Source organism: Petaurus breviceps, unplaced genomic scaffold (assembly GCF_028583685.1).
Source record: "Petaurus breviceps papuanus isolate PSGF00001 unplaced genomic scaffold, PetGlider_PUasm1.0 90847, whole genome shotgun sequence".
NCBI classification, from domain to species: domain Eukaryota; kingdom Metazoa; phylum Chordata; class Mammalia; order Diprotodontia; family Petauridae; genus Petaurus; species Petaurus breviceps.
In genome coordinates, this window is record NW_027187360.1 from 25,251,069 (window position 1) to 25,272,803 (window position 21,735).

At 37.9% G+C, this 21,735-nt stretch overlaps 1 protein-coding gene across 1 annotated transcript in view; it reads left to right on the forward strand.

The window, feature by feature from the left end:
* PRPF6 (pre-mRNA processing factor 6) overlaps positions 1 to 21,735 on the forward strand; it is a 324,132-nt gene that overhangs the window by 278,832 nt on the left and 23,565 nt on the right. Inside the window, exons 11-19 of the mRNA XM_069072658.1 lie at positions 3,047 to 3,165; positions 4,288 to 4,506; positions 5,187 to 5,309; positions 11,472 to 11,593; positions 14,073 to 14,211; positions 15,932 to 16,051; positions 18,358 to 18,534; positions 19,180 to 19,313; positions 19,924 to 20,015. Of these exons, the coding sequence (XP_068928759.1) occupies positions 3,047 to 3,165; positions 4,288 to 4,506; positions 5,187 to 5,309; positions 11,472 to 11,593; positions 14,073 to 14,211; positions 15,932 to 16,051; positions 18,358 to 18,534; positions 19,180 to 19,313; positions 19,924 to 20,015 (1,245 nt within the window). The remainder of the gene's footprint in view (positions 1 to 3,046; positions 3,166 to 4,287; positions 4,507 to 5,186; positions 5,310 to 11,471; positions 11,594 to 14,072; positions 14,212 to 15,931; positions 16,052 to 18,357; positions 18,535 to 19,179; positions 19,314 to 19,923; positions 20,016 to 21,735) is intronic.

Genomic DNA, 21,735 nt, shown 5'->3' on the forward strand with positions numbered 1-21,735 from the left:
AAGAGAGAATGCTTGGACAACATTAAGCTGAAAACCCCTTGGTGAAATTGAAAGAATATTGAGTTACTTAAATGACACTTAGATTTCAGCTGCTTGGATCTCAATGTTAGTATTAGCCTAACACATACCTTTTTTTTTTCTTTTTAGTGTTTCTGAAACCAGCATTTGTCTGACTTTTTTTTGGGGGGGTGGGGGGGTGACTCAATGATAAATTGCTTTTGAGAAAGTTAGGTTTTTATCCATTAAGCTGTCTGTGAATGTTTAAAATAAAATTGCGTTTTGGGGATCTGACTTAGAGAATTGAAGTAGTGGTTACTATTTATAAGAATCTGTAGATGCATGCAAATGTTAAACTTTCAGTCAAGATTTATATATCTGTTTTATATATGACATGACTTCTTTGTGATTCTGATTCAGTTCAGCAACATTTAAGCACCTTCCACATGCATGATACTGTTCTAAGTACTTTGAGACAGTGATAAAAATGAAATATTCCCTGTCTTTAAGGAGTTTATATTCTTCTGGGTTGATGAAACATGTACATAAAAGATTTTCTTTTTTAAGAAGAACTTAACGACCATGAACATTTTAAAATATGTGATGAAGAATTGAAAAGAGAAATTGTGGACTTATGTTATTTTAGAGATATATTTTAAGTTTTTACAAGGTAATAAAACCGTCCTGCTTGTCTATGTCCCTTTCTGAATTTCTTTGGGTTTTTAAATGTTTCATTGATGCTTTTGTTCTTTTTTGGTATCACTATTGCTATCTATCCATTGCCCCAACCCTAAATAGACATCCTTTCCTGTAACAAATAAGGATAAGTAAAGCAAAACATAATAACATGTTATATGAAAATGTGTCTTATTCTATACCTTTAATCTTATCAACTCTCGTGCAATGAACTTTTCAAGAGGGAGAGAGTACAAATAATGGGTAGGATCAGGGAAGGCTTTATGTATGAGGTAGCATCTGAGCCTTGATTTGAAGAAAGCTAGGTTACATATACTAAATGGAGGTGAGGAGGAAGTACATTCTAGGCTTGAAGGACCACTTCTGCAATGACGCCAGGGTGGAAAGTGGAATATTGTGTATAGGATAACAACTGGGAGGCCACTTTGAAATGGAAAGTTAGTAAAAGGGAATACTACAAAATAGAATTGGAAAGGTAGGTGGGAGTCAGATCATGGAGAGATTTAAATGCCAAGCATAAGTTTTTGTATTTTATCGCAGAGACAGTAGGGAACTGTTGAGTATTTTTGTGGGAACTGAGATGATGTGAGCTGTATTTTAAGGAATTTAAATTTGGCCATTTCATGGAGGGTGGATTGGAAAGGGGAGAGACTTGAGAGGGGGAGACCAGTTAGAAACCTGTTGCAGTAATTTCAGTGGGAGGTGATGTGGACCTGATCTAGGTCTGTTGCTCTGAGAGGAGAGAGGAGAAGACAGATGTGAGAGATGTTGTGGAAGTAGAATTAAAAAGATTTGGCCGATTGGATATGTGGAGGTAAGGGAAAAGAGTGAAGGATGCCTCCAAGGCTCAGAGTCTGTGATGGTTTACGGTCTCTTCTGGAACAGGCTCTTTGTTGTCCAAGGTGACTAGAGGCCAATACCTGAACTGTCTTAGAGTTCTTTCAGTAAATGCATGTTTTGTGTCATGTGCATAGAATTAGGAAAGGCACAAAGGTGGATACAAAAAACTTTATCCTTGAGGCCTGAGCCTTACCTGAATCATATTTCCCAGACCATTGTGGTATTACGTTTAGCCTCACTACCTTAATCTTGGTTGCTATATTATTTTGAGTCTTAGATTACAGGTATGGATATATTAATATTAGTAATAGCTTATATTTACGTAATATTTTAAGGTTTGCAGAGTGCTTTGCATATATTATTCGGTCCTATCCTATGAGGCAGGCATTATTATATTCATTACCATTTTGCATATGAGGAAACTGAGGTTGAGAGGATAAATGATTTGCCTAGAGTCATATAGCTAGTGCTTGAGGTGGGATTTGAACCCAGGTCTTCCTGACTCTAAGGCCATCACTTTATCCCCTAAGCTATGTTGCCTCTAATTTAATAGGGAAGATGCAGAGCTTTAACATTATACACTTGATAAGTGCTTATTGAATTGTTAGGCTGTATTTGGGTTCTAGTCTCCTGACTAGGATTATTTTAAACTAAATTTACTAGCTGTATTGCTTTGGGAACATTACTTCCTTTCTCTGGGCCTCTTTTTTTCCCCCCTCTTCTATAAAATGAAGAATTGTGGCTAGATGGTCTCTAAACTCATTCCTAGCTTTGAGTCTACCATTAAGTTACTTCATTGTTTAGTGGGGTCATAAGTTCCTTAGATATTCCTTAAGTAGATAGTTCTGAGATAGAGGCATTGAGCAGTGGTGCTCAGTTTCATTATAAAAAAATCTGTCACACACCTTGTTCAGAACAAATATGTTCAGTGGAATGATATGCTTTGCTATAGGAAGTATGTAAACAGCGTATTCAGTAGTGAACAGGCAGTGGTGTTAGATTTATGCCAAATGGTCTCTTGCTTTGCTATTTAAAATACGTATTAAAATTGACTCTATATAGCCTTGATTGATTTGAGCAAGGTTGAAAACTGATGAGAATGCCTGTGAGGTCTTCAGCAAATTCAGGTGGTGAATGTTTCTTTGTTCTCCAAAGTAATTTCAGTTGAAACTATTTGAATAAGAATGGGTTAATACATAGCTTATATATGTCCATGCAGCTTTGGCAGGTATAGAATTTCTGATTTTTTTTTTTGGTAGTATATCATTTGGTTTCACTTAAAAAAAATTCCCCACCAAAACAAACCCCAAAAGGAAGAGGACCTCTTCTCTTCCTTTGGGGATGGCTGGTTTCTGATATTTTAAATGGATAAATGTATAACCTTGTTGTTTGACTGTGGTGCTAGAGTGTGTGGTGCTGCTTTATCATATTGGCAATAGCATTCATAATTCACATAGATCTCCTTTCTGTGCCCCTTTTTCCATGATTCAGTTTCTCATTTTATTTCTCCTAGCTCTTGAACATGTTCCAAATTCAGTTCGCTTGTGGAAGGCAGCTGTGGAGCTGGAAGAGCCAGAAGATGCTAGAATAATGCTAAGTCGAGCTGTAGAATGCTGCCCCACTAGTGTGGAGGTAAGTCATTGAAGTTATTTTTGGGTAACTACTTCAGGTTTGAACTGTGCATCAGATATAGGTTAGAAGTTTGGAATCTTGGAAATAAGTTCTGCACTGAACTTTTATTAGGTTTATTGTACTCATGGTACCTGGGTAGTGTGCCAGTGTGGAGTTTTTTGCTTACCTGATGAGCAAAAATGGTCACTTAATATTTTCTGACCCAAGTGGGCATTACCTTTAAATTGTACTTTAGTTTATGTTCAGTATTTTGTTCATCCCTCTAGGGCTAGTAGTTGGAAGGAGAAAAGTGGCAAGATAGAAATAATAGTATATGTCTGCTTGGTCTAGCACAGAGTCATCCGTGTTCTAAAAGCCATCAAGTCTCTAGGTTTTTAAAGCTTTTTTCCCTTTTCATTATTTAATGCAGTGATTCTTAATCTTGCAGAGGCTGAGGCTGGCATATCTCTTAGCTTGATCATTTTGAATTATACTGGATTATTGCTGATGGAGTGTCTGCACTAAGTTTAGCATCAGTATGGTTAGACCAGGAGAAAATGGGTAGTGTTGGGGAGGAGTGGAAAAGGGGAGGAACCAGATTGTCTAAGGAAGGGTAAACCAGCCTATGTCAGAAATGGGGCAGGTTTAAGCTCTTGAGCCAGTCTAGAGTGGGATCAGGTCCATGAGTAGGCATTGCATTTTCAGCCTTGGTGAGATGTAGAGACCCTGACTTTTTTTTTTTTTTAGGAATGGATTTAATAATAACATCATAGAATCATTGACTTGATTTAGTCTAGTTATTGGAAAAATTGGCCTGGAATTCTATTTGAGTTTTTAAAATGCTTACTGAAAAACTCCTGAATAAGTTAGTAGTCAATTTAGGAGAAGGTTTTGTTTAATGAGAATTGTTGCTACAAGAAAAATCAACCAATTCATTTTTAAAATCAAGAGGTTGTTTGAGTTTTTATATATAACCACTTGTATTTAAAGATAAATTTGCTTAAGTGATAGTAGCATTCCCTAGATTCTTTTTGGTGGCACACATTCAGATTTATTCACCATCTAGGTTGACACTGCTGCCTTTAACACTGTCTCCTTTGGCATAGTAATCTGTCTCACTGTCTGGGGTGTCTTACTATACAGCTTTGGCTTGCTTTGGCAAGGCTGGAGACCTATGAGAATGCCCGAAAGGTCTTAAACAAAGCACGTGAGAACATTCCCACAGATCGGCACATCTGGATTACTGCAGCGAAACTAGAGGAAGCCAATGGAAATACTCAGATGGTGGAGAAAATCATTGACAGAGCCATCACATCACTCAGAGCAAATGGTGTAGAAATAAACAGAGAGCAATGGATCCAGGTAATCACCCATATCTACCTTGTCTTAAATGACTACAATATAAAATAAAATATTTTTAACTGTTTTAAAAACTATAATAAATATTGGAAATAGCAATATTGGGGGAAAACAACCATCACATTTAGATGAGAGGAATCTTACATGAGATGAATAATTAGCATTTGTATACTTTTAGCAGCAATGAAGCACAGCTGCATAGGTATAAATAGACCAGATATAATTATATATTTGCCATATGCTGTAATATCTAGCTTTTCATTTGATCAAACTTTTTTTTTTGCTTTTTGGAGGGCAATTAGGGTTAAGTGACTTGCCCAAGGTCACTCGGTTAGTTTTTGTGTTAAGTATCTGAGGCTGGATCCAAACCCAGGTCCTCCTGACTCCTGGGCCAGTGCTTTATTCACTGCGCCACCTAGCCGCCCCACCACTCAGACTTTTTGAGTACAGATTTTGAAGAATTTGCATTGTATGTTTTTGAGACTGGTTACAGTTTGCCAGTGGAAATGAAAAATGGCATATGTGATTAAGAGATGGATAATTCTGGAAAATGTGCCATACTGTGGAGACTTGTATATTGGAAAAATTTCTGTTATCCTTAGCAGAATCTTTGACCTCGAGGGAGCACCTTGCTCAAAGTTAGACTCTGCAATATTTACACTTAATATTATGTCTCTATTTAGGATGCTGAAGAGTGTGATAAAGCTGGGAGTGTGGCCACCTGCCAGGCTGTTATGCGTGCAGTTATTGGAATTGGGATTGAGGAAGAAGATAGAAAACATACCTGGATGGAGGATGCAGATAGTGTGAGTCTGGTATAGATATATATAATTCTGTGTGTGTGGCAATTCACTTCAATCAATTTTACTTATTAAATACTCACTATTTGCTAGGTATTAGCACAATGAACAAACATGAAACAAAATGAAACAGTCCCAGCCCTCTGGCTAGTCCAGCCATCTTAAATTCTAAGGAAAACAATATGAATATGAATAACTAAGTGCAAAGCATATATCAAACAGAAGGACTACTAACAATTAGAGGTGATCAAATAAGACCTTGGCTGGGAGGTCACACTTGAACAGATCCTTGCAGGAAGCTAGACAGACTAGTCACACAATATCTGAGCAGTTTTCACCCCTTTTCTTCATTATTTCTGAAGCAAACTTAAATCTACATTGCTACGAATTCATGGGGTAAATTCACTTTGTGGGTCTTGGACGTTGGCATGGCTATAATGGCTGTAGCTGAGGAAAGATTAATTACAGTCCTGTTTTATAGTAAGAGACCTTGGCATTTGATAACATACACAAAATATATCTGTATACATAGGTTATCTTCTCTTGTAAGTTTCCTTGAGAGGATTCAAGTCTTATTTATCTTTGCATTTTCCTTATCTGTTGAATGGAGATGCTTAGTAAATGTTTTTGAATGAACAAATAACAATATTTAATAGCTTGATTATTCATAGAGAATAAGAAGACATCTTATTTAGAAGCAATTTTGTAATTGAATCACAAGTAGCTCAGTATCACATGAGTAGTAATTGTCTATTCACTGAAGTAAGAGAGCAAGTAATAGTGGCCATAAAGACTTCACCAAATTTGCATTTTCTTCTCTAATTGTTTAGAGCCATATTTTGACCCTCTGAACTTAGAGCCAATCCTCACTGTTTAGCTATTCTTCTTGTTTTTACTTACTTGATAGCAATCTGTTTAAATGTGACTAACATGATGGGGATGTTTATGCTATTGTAGGTTGTTTCTCTAAACGACTTTGTCTTTCACACAAACCTTATCAATATACCCTTTTCTCAGCAACTTGTATCAGAAAGCATAAAATCTAAAGCCTTTTCTGTGATGAATGGTAGGATAGTTCTTTGTACTACTCTCCATATTAGCAAGGACTGATTCTGTTTACCCATTGAACAAAAACATACCAGGCAATGGTTGAGAAACTTAATTTTTCACTATTATTTTTTCTGCATGGAAATGATTATATATTCTTTCTCTGCATTCTTTTCAATTTATCTGATATTCATTAAGTGTCTCCTCTGTGCAAGGCCCCAGATGAGACTGGCTATACCAACATAAAAGATGATGTCTTCACTCATAAAATTTACAACCCAGTAGGGAGAAAGAGGCACATACATCTATGATACAGATTACAGTATGGACTAGTGTAGAGGAGAGTTCACATAGAGTAGCTTGAATGTTTCAAAGAGGGAAGGATCACTTATAATTGAAACCATCAGGGAATGTTTTATGCAGAATGTGCTGCCAGATTTGGACCTTGAAGAAAGAGACTACAGTGGACAGATTTGAATTGGGAGTTGGGGGTGGATAGTCAATTCTAAGTATAGGAGACAAGCTTGTGTGAAGGTGGGAGCAGAAAGTTTAGGATTTACGAACAGTGAGTTGTCTAGTTTGTCTGGTATTGTGTCCTGTTTCATCCTGATATCTCTGCCTGAGTACTAGAAGTTTTGTGGTAGGTGTGACATTGCTGCTTTCTAGGCTGGTCAAAGGTACATAGTCTAGTTATCTTACTCATGAAGGAACCAATCTGCAGTAAGAATCCCTCTCATTTCAGTTGCTATTCTAACATTTTTTTCCATAATTGATGCCATACTTATTGAGGATTAGTGATAATTCATACTCTCCAGGAAGGTGATTAGAAACTTGAAAAGTGGCTTTTAGACTGGTTTCTGTAGACTCCAAGTTTAGTCACTCCTGCATCATTTTGTCTACATTATACTTCATAAGTAATATTTCTTTTGCCTCTCTTATGCATGACTCTTTCCTTGGTACATAATTGTGTTAGCTTTTTTGTGACAAGGGCAGTTTATGCCTTTTAGAACCTGTCATTTAGCTTCAACACTGGTCATTTCTATAACTTTAGTCTCCTATCATTCTACTTATCTCTTTGCTTTACCTCTAAGTTCCTCTACCTCTCAGTACTTTCCCAGTCTGCTCTGACCTTACTTTCTTCTCTCTTTGACCTCAACCCAGTAGTTAGCCATTTCATCTCTCTCTTGTCCTTGGTTATTGAATTCCTGACCCCATAACCTAGTGCTACTTTTTTCTTGCCAAACCTTAACCCTGGATTATGCCTAACTTTCATTTCTGCTCCTATTCAGTATGAGCCACTGAATACAGTTGGAGAAGTTTCACAACTGCTGAATGGATTCATTATAAATTTATGTTATCTAACCTCAGCTGGACCCTCACTGCAATAAGGCAGTTGCTTTATTTCTCACTAATGAATTACTTCTCTCTCTGCAGAAGCTATTCCAGACCTTCTTCCCTCCTTTGGTAGGGAACCTCCCAAACCTCCCCACTCTCTCTCTGTTGAGAATATTGCCTCTTACTTTACTGAGAAAATTGAGACTGTTTGATACAGTGACCATTTGATAGCTTTCTCTTCTTTACATCTCAAAGCCCCTTAATAGCATACCATCTCTCTACTATCCTCCTTTCTCAGTCTCTGACAAAGAAGAAAAAACCTTTTTCCTAATTAGTGCACCCTGCCCCATCCCCACCCACCCCCTCTGATGTACTGGATCCTATTCCTCCCTGTCTTCTCTGGTACCTTTTATCCTTAGTCATCTTCCTTCACCCTTCTACCTCCATTCCCCTATATTTTCAGTTTCTCCCTATTAACTGGTTGCTTTGCTGCTGCCTCAAAAATACCCATCCTTAAAAAACCTTCACTAAGGGGTGGCCAAGTGGCTCAGCGAGTAAGAGCACTGGCCCCAGTGTCGGGATGACCTGGGGGATTGAATCCGGGCTCAGATACTTAGCACCACACCCAGAAATAACTGGCCGTGTAACCTTGAGCAAGTTACTTAACCCCGATTGCTTTTAAAAAAAAAAAAAAAGGAAAAAAAAACCTTCACTAGACCCTACCATTCCCTCATCTGCCATATATCATCTATGTATTTCTCCTCCTTTTCTCAGCTGAACATCCTGAAAAAGCCTTCTATGCTTGCTGTTTCCACTTCATCCTCTCACTTTCTTCTAAACCCTGTTTGGTCTGGTTTCAGACCCCATCACTTATCTGAGATTATTCTCTCCAAAGTTACTGTTGGTCTCTTAATTGCTATATCTGATGTCTTTTTTAAGTTCTAAGACCAGTAAGTGGTGCAGTGGATAGAGTACTGGATTTGGAGTCAGGGAGACCTAGGTTCCATTCTTGCTTTAGATACTAGCTGTGTGACTCTAAGCAAATCACTGATCTTTCTAGGTCTCAATTTCCTCACTGTAAAATGAGGAAACATTAACACCCACCTAACAGGGTTGTTGGGAGAATCAAATGAGAAAAAATGTGTAAAGCGCATTGCAGAACTTGAAGTGTTAAATCATGCTATCTGTTGTTGTTATTCTCAGCCTATCCATTCCATTTTATGACTGTTAAACACCCTCTCCTCCTGGATAGTCTCTGTCTTCTGGGGTTTTTTTTGGACACTTTCCTGACTTACCTCCTACTGTTTGAGTGCTTTTTCTCAATCTCTTTTGCTGTCTCATCATCACTTATATCACTCATACCCTAATTGTAGTTGTTCCCCAGGGTTCTATATTATGCTCTTTTCTCTTCTTCCTCTATGTTCTGTCTTTGGGTTATTTCTCTTAGTAAATACCTTCTCAAGGCATTTAACTGTTTCTGTGCAGAAGGCTTCAAGATTGATATATCTAGCACCAATTTCCCTGAGTTTAAGTCCCACAGCATCAGTTTCCCATTGGATGTTTCAAACCATATGTCCTAGAGGCCTCTTCAGCTCAATATATCCAAAACTCATTTCTTCATTTTCTGCCCTAAATACTCTCTTCCTTTAAATTGTCTTATTCTGTTGCCAGATCTTCTTTCCACTCACACAGTTACCACCAGTTCAGACCATCATCACCTCATGCTTAGTTGCAGTAGCCTCCTAATTGGTCTCTGCCTCAGGTCTTTCCCTATATGCTGCTGTCTTTCCTTCATACTCCTGCCAAAGTAATTTTCTTGTAAATACAGATCTGATTTTGTGACTTTCCTACTCAATTAACTCTAATGGCTTCCTGTTATCCGTAGGAAAAAAAATAAACTCTTCTGTTTTACTTTTACATCTTTATACAATCTAGGTTTAACCTTTCTTTCTAGTTTTGTTGAATATTAGCCCCACTCCCACCTTCTGTGGTCTAGCCAAACTAGCCTTCTTTATGATCCTCATGCATAGTGTTCCATCTCCCAAATCTGTGCATTTGCAATCTCACATACCTGGGATATATGTACTCCCTCCCTTCAGCCACTTCATAGTGTCTCTCACTTCAAACATTGTCTTTTATGTAATGCCTTCCTCATTTCACTATCTTTTGTGCCACCCCTCCCAAACAACTGTGTATTTTTTCATTTTATATTTGTCCTGAACAGGGTGCCCCAAAAGTCTTATAGGTGTAAGATTTACTAAGAAGGAAAGAATCAAACATTTATTAAGGCTTGTTATATGTCAGGCACTGCAATTAATGCTTTACACATATTATCTCCTTTGATCCTCCGAGCAACCTTGGGAAGTAAATACTACTACTACTCCCATTTTATAGTTGAGGAAACTGGGATAGCTGAGTTAAGTGACTTGCCCACAGTCATATAGGTTTGAATTGAATCTCAGCTCTTCTTGACCCCAGTTTCAGAGGTCTATCCACTGTGGCGGTGGTATTTGAAGGAGGTGATATTTGAACCACATTGAAGGACTCTAGGGATTCTAAAGAGATGGAAGTGAGGAAGGAGTAAACTGCAGGCGTGGAAAGCTGCTGCAAAATCATGGAGTTGGGAGATGGAGTCATGTGTATGAGGAGTAGTAAGAGCCACTTTTACTGGACCATAATGTATGTGGAGAGTAATGTATAAAAAAGACTAGAAAGGTAGATTGGAATCAGGTTGTGAAGAACTTTAGATATCTATATTCAGAGGAGTTAAAATTTGATCTCAAAAGCAATAGGAACTTGGGGCGGCCAGGTGGCGCAGTGAGTAAGAGCGCTGGCCCCAGCATTGGGAGACCTGGGATCGGTTCCGGCCTCAGATACTTGGCACGCACACAAAAAAACTGGCTGTGTAACCTTGAGCAAGTTACTTAACCCCGATTGCTTAAAAAAAAAGCAATAGAAACTCACTGGAGTTTATTGAATAGGGGAGTGACATGGTCAGATTTATACTTTAAGAGAATCACTTTGGCAACGTTATAGATGATGGATTGGAGTGGAAATAAATTTTAGTCAGGAAGATGAATTAGGGAGCTATTGTAGTAGTCCAGGTGAGAGGTAATGAGGGTCTGAACTAGGGTAGTGGTTGTGTGGAGGACAGATTCAGAAGGTACATTAGAGATAGAAACAAGATTTGACAACTGATTGGATTTGGTTATGTGTGGTGAGTGAGGGAGAGGAGTCAAGAGTGACTGGAAGAATGGTGGTGCCCTAAATAGAAATACAGAAGTTTGGGAGAAGGGTGGATTTTGAGAAAATTATGATGGACTTGTTTGAGATACATATGGGACATCCAGTTTGAATGTTAACAGTTGTGATGTGGACATTTGGTGATATACAAGTGGAGCTCAGAAGAGAGACTAGATTTGGATATATAGATCTGGAAGTCATTTATATAGAGATGATAAACCAATATGAACTGATGAAATCATTGAAAGGGAGAAACACCTGTAGCAAGTAATGTTTTGTATTCTACTTAAAATTGTTAGCAAGCAGCAGCACCAACCAGAAACAGAAAGTCCCATATGTTTCTTGTTTGGTTTTCAATTTCTTACACGGCATTTCCTCTGTCTTGGATTATAACATTTAATTGTGATCAACTAATATTATTATGCAATTCCTAGTAAATATCATTACCAGGGAATCACAACTGTACCGGAATGAATCATTCCATCTGTTCCCATTGGAGAATATTCTGATGCCTATTTTTATCTATTTTTCTTTTCTGTATAGTGTGTTGCCCACAATGCACTGGAGTGTGCCCGAGCTATTTATGCCTATGCCCTGCAAGTTTTCCCTAGCAAGAAGAGTGTGTGGTTGCGAGCTGCTTACTTTGAGAAGAACCACGGGACCAGGTATGTTATGGGATGATCAGTATCTTTCAGATGGGAGTTAATCCGTAAGAACAGTTTTAATTTCTGATTTGAGTAGCAGCTGCATTAAAATCTCTTAAGAGTGCATTAGCTTGGGGTGGCCAGGTAGCACAGCGAGTAAGAGCACTGGCTCCAGTGTTGAGAAGACCTGGAGATCAAATCCTGGGCTCAGACACTTAGCACCCACCCAGAAACACCTGGCCGTGTAACCTTGAGCAAGTTACTTAACCCCAATTGCTTAGGGGCGGCCAGGTGGCTCAGAGAGTAAGAGCACGGGCTCCAGTGTCGGGATGATCTGGATCAAATCCGGGCTCAGATACTTAGCACCATACCCAGAAATAACTGGCCGTGTAACCTTGAGCAAGTTACTTAACCCCGATTGCTTTAAAAAAAAAAAAAAAAGAGTGCATGAGCTCTCTTCTGTATGGTTAAACTCTGATCCTTTGTTTGGAGTGATTTATGGGGGAAGAGGTACTCAGAAGGCAGGTCATGATGAGGATAAATGTCTTTTATAACACTTTGTTGGCCAACTACTTTGTAGTCTTGCTTGTTAATCTTTACAACCATTGTGTACAACATTATCATCATTTTTCAGGCGGAGAAATTGAAACACTAAGGGAGAAATATTACCCACTTATTTGGTGGCAGGTCCAGAGTTAGAATGCACCACCTGAGAGTTTTAACTGCCAATGAACTGACTGAGGCTTTTTTTTTTGGTCAGTCAGGTGTTTAGAATACTTGAGGCAGGGGGAATTATGATAAATTACTTATTAGAATGGATATGAGAGTAAAGGTGCTGAGAGATCTTTACACAATTGAATTGGGCTTTTAACAATGTGGGAGGGTGAGTCATTTGGGATTACAATCATATGCTTTTCATTTAAACTTGGTTCTGATTTTTGGCTCATGCCTGTGCTCTGAGGAGGTCCTGGATAATTTTTAATTGTCTCTTTAATTGAAAAAATATTTGAGGTTTTGTTTATTGGATATAAGCTCTGATTAAATTAAGTGTTGCAATTTCTTAACCATTTAACTCTTGAGGATGTTAGCACACAAACACATACTCTTGCTGGTGCTTCTTAACGTTTACTCTGTCTGATATATATCTGACATTGCTTGAATCTGGGTCACCCGTTGTTTTAAAAGCCTGGATTTTCCTTCTCTTGTTTTGTAAGGTTGTTAATTCTTTCCTTTCAGGGCATTTCTCCATGTAAATCCCTAAAGTGATAACTTTAGAGTGATCAGCTACCACTATGCAAGGCTATATCTATGTATGTAGTTCTTTCATTCCCATTTTACTACAGTCCAGAAACTGAGGAAGTAAAGGAATGAGAAATCTTGAACAGTTCTTAGGGTTTAGATGGTGTGTGCATAGAACCACACCACTTCAGCTAGTCCTTATAACCTTAGAAGTTTTCACAGTGGGTCTATTCACCTTCAGTCCCTATAGTTTGCTACATGAGCCTAGAACTGTAGAATCTCAAAAGCTGGAAGTAAACTGAGAGGTCACCTAGTATAATTCATACCTAAATAGGAAGGGCCTCTAAAACATTCCTAATAGTGGTTGTTCAGCCTCTGCTTCCTACTTTTTTCCCCTTTGGACCTGTTATTTCATTGGTGTAGTTGATAGAGCCCTGGACCAGTAGTCAGGAAGACTCACGTTCCTATGTGACCCTACCTAGGGAAAGCACTTCACCTCTGTCTGTTTCAGTTTCCCCATGTGTAAAATGGAGATAATTGGATGAAATATAAGAAAATATATAAAGTGCTTTGCAGAGTTCAAAGCACTATACTAATGTTAGCTATTATCATTTTTACTGAGGATGTTTCTCAGAAGGTCAAGGAGCTTTGTTATAAGGGGGGAGGATTCTATTTGTGGGAAAGGGAAAATCATTTAGAAATGGTGTTTTTAAAAAGCCTCAATAAAATATATTTTTTAAAAGATCAGGAATCCTTGAAATGTCACCACAAGCTCAACCATCTTAGAATAACTCTTCTAAAATAATAAGATGTTTGTCATTTTATTTTCCCGTAGGAAGTATAAACTCAACTATAATTTTTATTTTTATCATTGGTATCCAGACTGTTTTCATTGATTCAAGGTGAAAATGCCTGACTTAGTACCATATCCTATGAGAATTATTGCTTCAGTGAGTAGGCCCTTTCCAAGACACACAAGCTGTAAAAGGGGTCTCTCCTGAAGTTGCTTTTATCAGAGAGTGGTAGTTAAACAATGAGGTGCTTTGTAGAACCTTATTGTGAAGTTGGTTTTAGGATTTTTATTGGCAAAAAGAGTTTCCCGAATCCTCCCCATTGTAAAAGTTGATGAATCATTTATAGTTTTGGACTTTGAAACAATAACTATATTTACAACATCAAACGATAGTGGAAGTTAGCACACTTGCTTCCACAAGTTTATGACCACAAGTCTGAGTAACTACAACCCCCTGTTGCCTTGTAGGGAATCCCTTGAAGCACTCCTGCAGAGAGCAGTGGCCCACTGCCCGAAGGCTGAGGTGCTCTGGCTCATGGGTGCCAAGTCCAAGTGGTTGGCGGGGGATGTGCCTGCCGCGAGAAGCATCTTGGCCTTGGCTTTCCAGGTGGGTATAACTGTCACTAACACAAGCGGGAAAGGTCAAGGCCTGAGAGAATTTGAACATGAGAATAGCAAAGCCTCTTAAAGAATGTGCCACCTACTCTTTTCCCAAGACTGATTGCTCAGGAATGGATTAGTCCCTGCATTGACAGTAGGTCTGCAGCAGAAGGAAGGATTGAAAGCCAGAATGTATCTGGCTACATTCTTAAGCCAAATAGAAATGATTTTTGGATGCTTTGTTTTCAATATCATATTTCCCATCCATTAATGAAAATAATCAAGAGGTGATGGGATAGGCTAAAAATTTGGATATGAGATGTCATACATATAATTTGAAAGGATTTCAGAGTTTGGGGTGCTAACTTAGCAGAAAGAGCAAAAGACAAGGTCTGCTTTATCTTACATAGCTACGTATTGATTTATCTGCACTGATGCCTTCTGAGTCTCTCATGTCTCTTAGTTAAGCTGAGTCATATTTGGCCTCTGTTGCTTGGTTCAAAATTTTCTTTCAGAAATGGGAAATTTGTTGCAACTGGTGGTACCTTAGACATCAAGTCATCACACCTCAAGCTTATTCTATCTAATGTGGCCTTCAGTGTAAATATTCTGCAACTTTATGGACACACATCTTTATGAGAGAAGAAGTCAAAGAAGTTCCAGTTCCACTTCTGAAATATATAGCAACTTCTAGAACTATACTCCCTCTATATGAATTGAAAACAGTACAGACCAACTTGAGAAGGAGGCCATGAAAATACATTATAACGAACGGTTCTTTGTATAAGAGGCTCTGACTTCTGTGCTTAATTTTAATGGGATCTAAGATAGCAAGAAACCCATTTGTTGCTCTGAGTTTAATATAAAATCATAAGAAATTATATAATTATAATTATATAAATAATATAATAAATTATATAAATAATAAATTATATAATTATAATTATATAAATTATAAAAAATAAGATCCTACATATAGTTAATACTAGCTGACTTTGGATGCATTCAAGTCTTTGTTCATTTTACTTTTATGTTGCTCATTTTTAATATACCCTAGCAATTTTGGCATTAACCAAATACATTATTTAAAAAATTGATGCTTTCTTGGTTTCTTTAGGTAACGTTAATTGAATATCCCTTAACCTCTTATAGTTGTTCTAGCTCCCCTACCAGAGACATGTAAAATTACTTCAGTGCTCTGTATTAAGTGGTTAGGGTGAAGGTAGGAAAGGGGAAGGAAGGAGTATAATAGGGCTTTTATAATCCCAAATCAGATAATCTAGAAGTATTTATATTTGACTTGAGAGTACATTATCTTTTTTAATAACTAATTTACGTATACATATACATACATACATATATGTATATATATATATATTTTTTTTACCTGAGTCCATGCCCTTGATTGAACATAGATTTAAAGCAGGGAGAAGCAGTCTAGAATTTTTATGGGTAGCAGAAGGATGTTAGCCTTGGTTTTTTAGTTTTGTCATCAGTAATTAGTACTTGAGTTATCAAGGACTGGTTATACATATTTATTACTTCTAAATAATATTAATAATAATAATTTGGAGGGGAGGTGATCAGGCAGGGGTTACATAGTATATACCAGTGGGCATGATTTTGTGATTTCCTCTTACACTATGAGGTAGCTCAGAAGTTTTAATGAGGAAAGAAATAAATGTGCTGTTGATAAACTGTATGTGCTTTGCTTGTTTTTCTTACAGGCCAACCCCAACAGTGAAGAGATCTGGTTGGCTGCTGTGAAACTTGAGTCAGAGAACAATGAATATGAGCGGGCAAGGAGGCTGCTGGCCAAGGCTCGGAGCAGTGCTCCTACTGCAAGGGTAAGCATGGGAAGGGGAAGAACGATGCTTTGTAGGTACCCTCTGGGATTGGGTATTGTGAGGAGGCACATCAGGGTGGGAGGTTGAGGGCATCTGTAGTTCTGTTAAATATATTGGAAAATATCTTAAGCTAATGATTGTAGTTTTCTTATGGAGGAAGAATGCTATTTTTTGAACAGAGCTGTTCTACTTTGCTTAGCACACAGGTGGTTTAGGTTTTTGTCCTTAGGATCTAGTATTATTATAATACAGAACTTGTGTAGGTCCTGTGGGCTCTGTCCTTGGTTTTGTTCTGTTCAACATAGTTCTCATTTTGATGAGAAGCAGTTGATGTGGTAGAAAAGGCCGGTTGTCTGGGAAGTCAGGGGACGTGTGTATGTGCGTGCGCGCGCTCACGTGTGTGTGTGTCTCAGTTGTCATTCTTACATTTAGCAGCTTTGTTACCCTGGGTAAGTCATTTTACTTCACTTGGTTTACTTGTATATAAAATGGGAATACAATTTATCCTAATTATTTAACATTGTGATGGTGTGGAAAGCACTTTGTTAACCTTAAAATACTATAGATTGTTTCTAGAGTTTAGGGCAGTTTGAGGCTTTAAGCTTTTAAAGTTGCACTAAGATTTTTGGGACTTCTTGTATAACAAGAGGACCTAGATCTGTGAGTTCATTGGTGCAGGGAGCTCCCTCTGCCAGTGAAAGTCATTACCTTCTCTGAAACTTAACAGTCTTAGAGAGTTGCCTAGGGCAGGGATTCTTAAATTTTTTCCAGTTGCAACCCCTTTTGACATTGCCTGGCTTGAAGCTTTGTTTTCAGAATCAAGGCTGCAGTGAAGTTGCATGAAGCAACATGGACAAGGGCTGCTGAAACACCTTGGATTCATTGAGCATTTGATTTTGATTAAGTTTTTGGTCATTGCTCATTCAGAAACCTTTTACTGTTGCCAATTTTTTTGCCATCCCATATGGTGTCATGACCCACAGTTTAAGAAGTGCTGGAGGGTACTTAGAGGTTGTGACTGGCCCAGAGTCATGCAGCCAGTACATGTCAGAGGTGAGACCTGAACCCAGGGCTTCCTGGCTGCAAGGCCAGCTCCACTCTGCCTCTTATTAAAAACAAAACAAAATATCCCCCTCCCCCACTATATAGATGTAAATTATTATTATTATGAAGATATGACATGACAATACATCTTTATATTTGCAGTGATGCAAAAGTGGGAAGGAAAATTAATTATGCATAAATGGCAGAATCAGAATCTGAAAATAACTCAATAGACTAGAATTCTGGACAGAATCTAATTAAGATAAAATTAAATAGGGACAAATGTAATGTCCTACCCTGAGATTTTAAAAATCAATTGCATAAGTATAGGTTGAGCAGACAGACTGTAGCTGGAAAGCAGTTCATGTGCAAAAACATCTGGAGGATTTAAGGAACTTCAAGGTCCGTATGAATTAATATTATGACAAGGTCACCAGTAAAACTGATGGTATCTTTGAGTGAGTTAATAGAAATATAGTGCCCAGCAGGAAAAGTGATAGGTTTGCTTGTGTTCCATGCTGATCAGATCTTTCCTCCATTTATTCTGGGATGTGTCCAGAGGAATGTAAACAGGATGGTAAGGGAATTCAAAACTACTCCGTAATAATATCTTTTGATGAAATAGGGATATTTAGCCTAGAGAAGACAGAACTTAGAGTGGCATGATACTTGCCTTCAAATATTTGAAGGAAAGGCATGTAAAAGAGGGGATATTTAGACCTTTTAACTTGGTCTCAGAGGGCAGAAGTAGGACCAATAGGTGGAAATTGGAGGACAGTAAATTTTGACTGATTATGATGAAAAAGTTCCTGAAGACTAGAGTTGTTTTAAAGTATAAAGAACTGTCTTTGGAAATAGTGAATATTCTCTTACTTTGTGGTCTTCATTTGAAATTGAGTATTAAAGATGTTGAAGAGGGGATTCATGCTTCATACATGGATTGGACCAAACAATCTCTGAGGTCCCTTTGCTATTCCAGTATTTTATGATTTTTTTTTACGTTTGGAAGAAGACAGAGGACCATCTTTTATGCACATACATGTTATGACTGAAATCTAGTATGCAGAAGTTTTTATACCATTCGTTATAGAAAATATGACAGTGCTGATAACACTGAAGAAGTGATGCTTTTTATTGCAATCTCTTGCCATTTGATGGTTTTGACTTACATGAAGCTTCTTTCTTTGCATAGCAAAAAAAAAAAATACCAATAAATTGATTTGTGGTTAATAAGTGATAAAACCCATTCTGTCCTTACCTAGGTGTTCATGAAGTCTGTGAAGCTTGAATGGGTGCTGGGGAACATTGCAGCTGCTCAGGATCTCTGTGAAGAAGCCTTGAAGCACTATGAAGATTTTCCCAAACTGTGGATGATGAAAGGGCAGATTGAGGAGCAGGAGGAGCTGACAGAAAAAGCCCGGGAAGCCTATAACCAGGGGGTAAGGGAGCAGTGATTCAAACTGTTTTTCATTCGTCAAATGACTCTCCTGGCTTTCACTGTCAAAGTGGTGGTCTTTATTAGTGAATTAGTTATTGATCTTTATTAGTAGGCAGAATGATAAGGCCCCAGGGATTAGCAGTGAGGTCATTTAGTCACTAAGTAAAGGCCATGATTATTAAATGTTTCCTTCTTAACTTCATTATATATATATGTAAACCTTGTAAATTCCTTTGAGAGCTATGAATATAAAACATTATGCTAACTTTATAGTAGTACAAATGAAACTTTTTTAAGTTTCATTTTTGAGTTTAGGTTTGAAAAGAAATCCAGATTTATATAACACCTTTGATTTTCTATATGACCTATTACATGCCTTGTTGGTGCCTATGGGGTTATACGTTAGAGATTTCCTTTTTCAATCATTCTGGTTTTGACTAAACATTGAAAAGGTAAGACATTCTTAGGTGACATATGAAAAGCCTGTCTCCCCACTGCTCCCTCCCCCCCAAAAAAACAAGCAAGGTAGCCATGTAGCAGAGATTTATTTTGAAGCTTGTTTAGTTCTATTTCTCAGGTCCCTGTAGGGGTAATGCTAATTTCCTGATTTCTACTCTCTCGTCAAACTTTTTATTTTGGAAAATAGTTGAAGAAATGTCCCCACTCTACACCCCTATGGCTTTTACTTTCAAGACTGGAGGAGAAGGTTGGACAGTTAACCAGAGCAAGAGCCATTTTAGAGAAATCTCGTTTGAAGAATCCAAAGAACCCTGATTTGTGGTGAGTCACAGTCTTGTTTAAAATGTGCCTTTGAACTTCTGCTTGTAGATAGGCTCTGCAAAATGAGGGCTTCTTAACTATCCCTTGCTAAAAAGGAGATGTGGGGAGCTTCTTCCTTCATGGTCATTTCCTTTTTGATAGCCTGGCTTTTTCTGGAGTGGTTGACTTTATATGCATGTTTATGCTATGAATGGCTGCGAGTGCTAATTACTTTGTGTTTCTTCTGGCCATACTCAGTATCCTAAGTGAAGAGTAATTTGTAGTGACCAGGCCTGTCATTTTTTAGTCTATCTTCCCTTTTTGATTTTAATAATATTAAAGAATATCAGGTTTCAGCTTTCTCTTAGCAGCTATTAAAATTATCTATTTTATATCAAAGAATGGTAGTGGCATAGGCATATCAGAATTTTCTCCCTTACTCTTCACAAATGCATTATTCAAGGTATAGTGGAACTATTAGTGATCTAGGTACCTTATGGCTACTACTACTATTGTTTAGTAAGTCTAAAACTCTGGTCTTTCAGATAGATAGAGCTCTTTTGAAGCTACTAGGATAGTAATTGGATTAGTTGCTTGATTTTGATTGGCTATTTAATATCTGTGACTTCAGGTTAGAATCTGTGAGATTAGAATACCGAGCTGGACTGAAGAACATTGCCAATACACTCATGGCAAAGGCGCTACAGGAATGTCCCAACTCAGGTAAGGAAAGAGTTTCTTTAGTATAGTTATCCTCCTTTGGTGGACGGCAATAGATCCTGAAGAATCCAAGATTCAAATTCATATTTAATTAAAAGCTGTTGAATTTGAACTGGCTTAGAGTTTGGATCACTTCAACTTACTTGACTAAGCCCCAAATTAAAAAAGTTAGCTGGGGAGACATAGATAAGTCTGATTAGTAGTACTGAGAATCATATGCTATTTACTGTTTTAGAGAGCAAGTATTCTTATCTGTATAGGTTACAGAAGATTTTGTGAATCAAATGTTTGCCATTTATAATATCTGACATTTAGTACATTAAGGTTTACAGAGTACTTTGTATATGTTCTTATTTGCTCCTCACAACAGTCCTGGAATATAGATACTATGGTATTGTCTCTATTTAACAGATTAAAAAACAGTCACTCAGAGAGGTTAAATAAATAATTTGTCCATGGCTTCACAACTAGTAAATGTTAGCAGTGGGATACCAATCATTCAGTCACCAGCCACTTATTATTTATTAAGCACCTTCTGTGTGATACCTGCCATTGTGCTAAGAGCTAAGGATATAAAGAGAAAAGGAATATTCCCTGATGCCATTGGGTTTAATTTCTCTCAAGAGGGGACACAAACACACACACACAGAGTATAGTAGGTAATTTTGAAGAGGATGGCACTGGCAGATGGAGGGATCAAGAAATTCTTCATGAAGATGTGGCATTTGAGCTCAGTTTTGATGTAATAAGAGATTCTAAGAGCTGGTGAAGAGGGAATTTGAGTAGGAGACAGCCAGTGTGAAGTATGGAAGTATGGTAACAGATTTAGAATGTTGTGTAAGGAACATCGAAAAGACCAAGGCTATAAAGGTAGGTGGGGCCAGATTGTAAAGGGCTTTAAATGACAAACAGAAGAGTTTATATTTGATCCTAAAGGCAATAAGGAGCTATTGGAGTTTATGGAGTCGGGGAGTGCCATGGTCAGACTTGTGCTTTAGGAAAAATCACTGACAGCTGTCTAGGGTATGACCTAGATTGAGGAGAAACTTTAGTAGGGAGGCAGATGGGGAGATTTTTGTGATAATTTAGTTGAGAAGCTGGAACCTAGGGGTGGTGGCTATGTGATTAGGAGAAAGGAACAGAAACATAAGATTTGGCAGTTGATAGACTGTGGAGTGAATGAGAATGGGGAGTTAAGGATGACGCTGAGATTGTGAATGTGGGTTACTGGAAGGGTAGTGGTGCCTTTAGCAGATATAGGGAAGATTGGAAGAGTGATGGGTTGTGAGAAGAAAGACAAAGACCTCTGTTTTGTACAAGTTGAGTTTGGGATGCATATGGAAAATCCAGTTTGAAATGTCCAGTGAAGGCAGTTGGTGATGCCTTACTAGAACTCAGAAGAGGGACTAAGGTTGGATATATAAATCTGGGAGTCATCTGCAGAGAGATAATTAAATCCATGGCAACTGATGAGGTTACCAAGTTAGAGAATATGGAGAAAGAAGAGAAGAGGACCCAGGACAAAAAGTCTTGGAGAATAACCACTTGGAGAATTTCTCAGGTCATGATATGGATGATGAATGAGCAAAGGAAGCTAAGGAGTATTCTAATAGATAGAAGGAGAACCAAGTGTCATGAAACCTAGAGAGGAGAAAGGAACTAGGAGAAAAGGATAGTCAACAATGTCAAATGCTGCAGAAAGGTCAGAATGGAGGAGGATTGA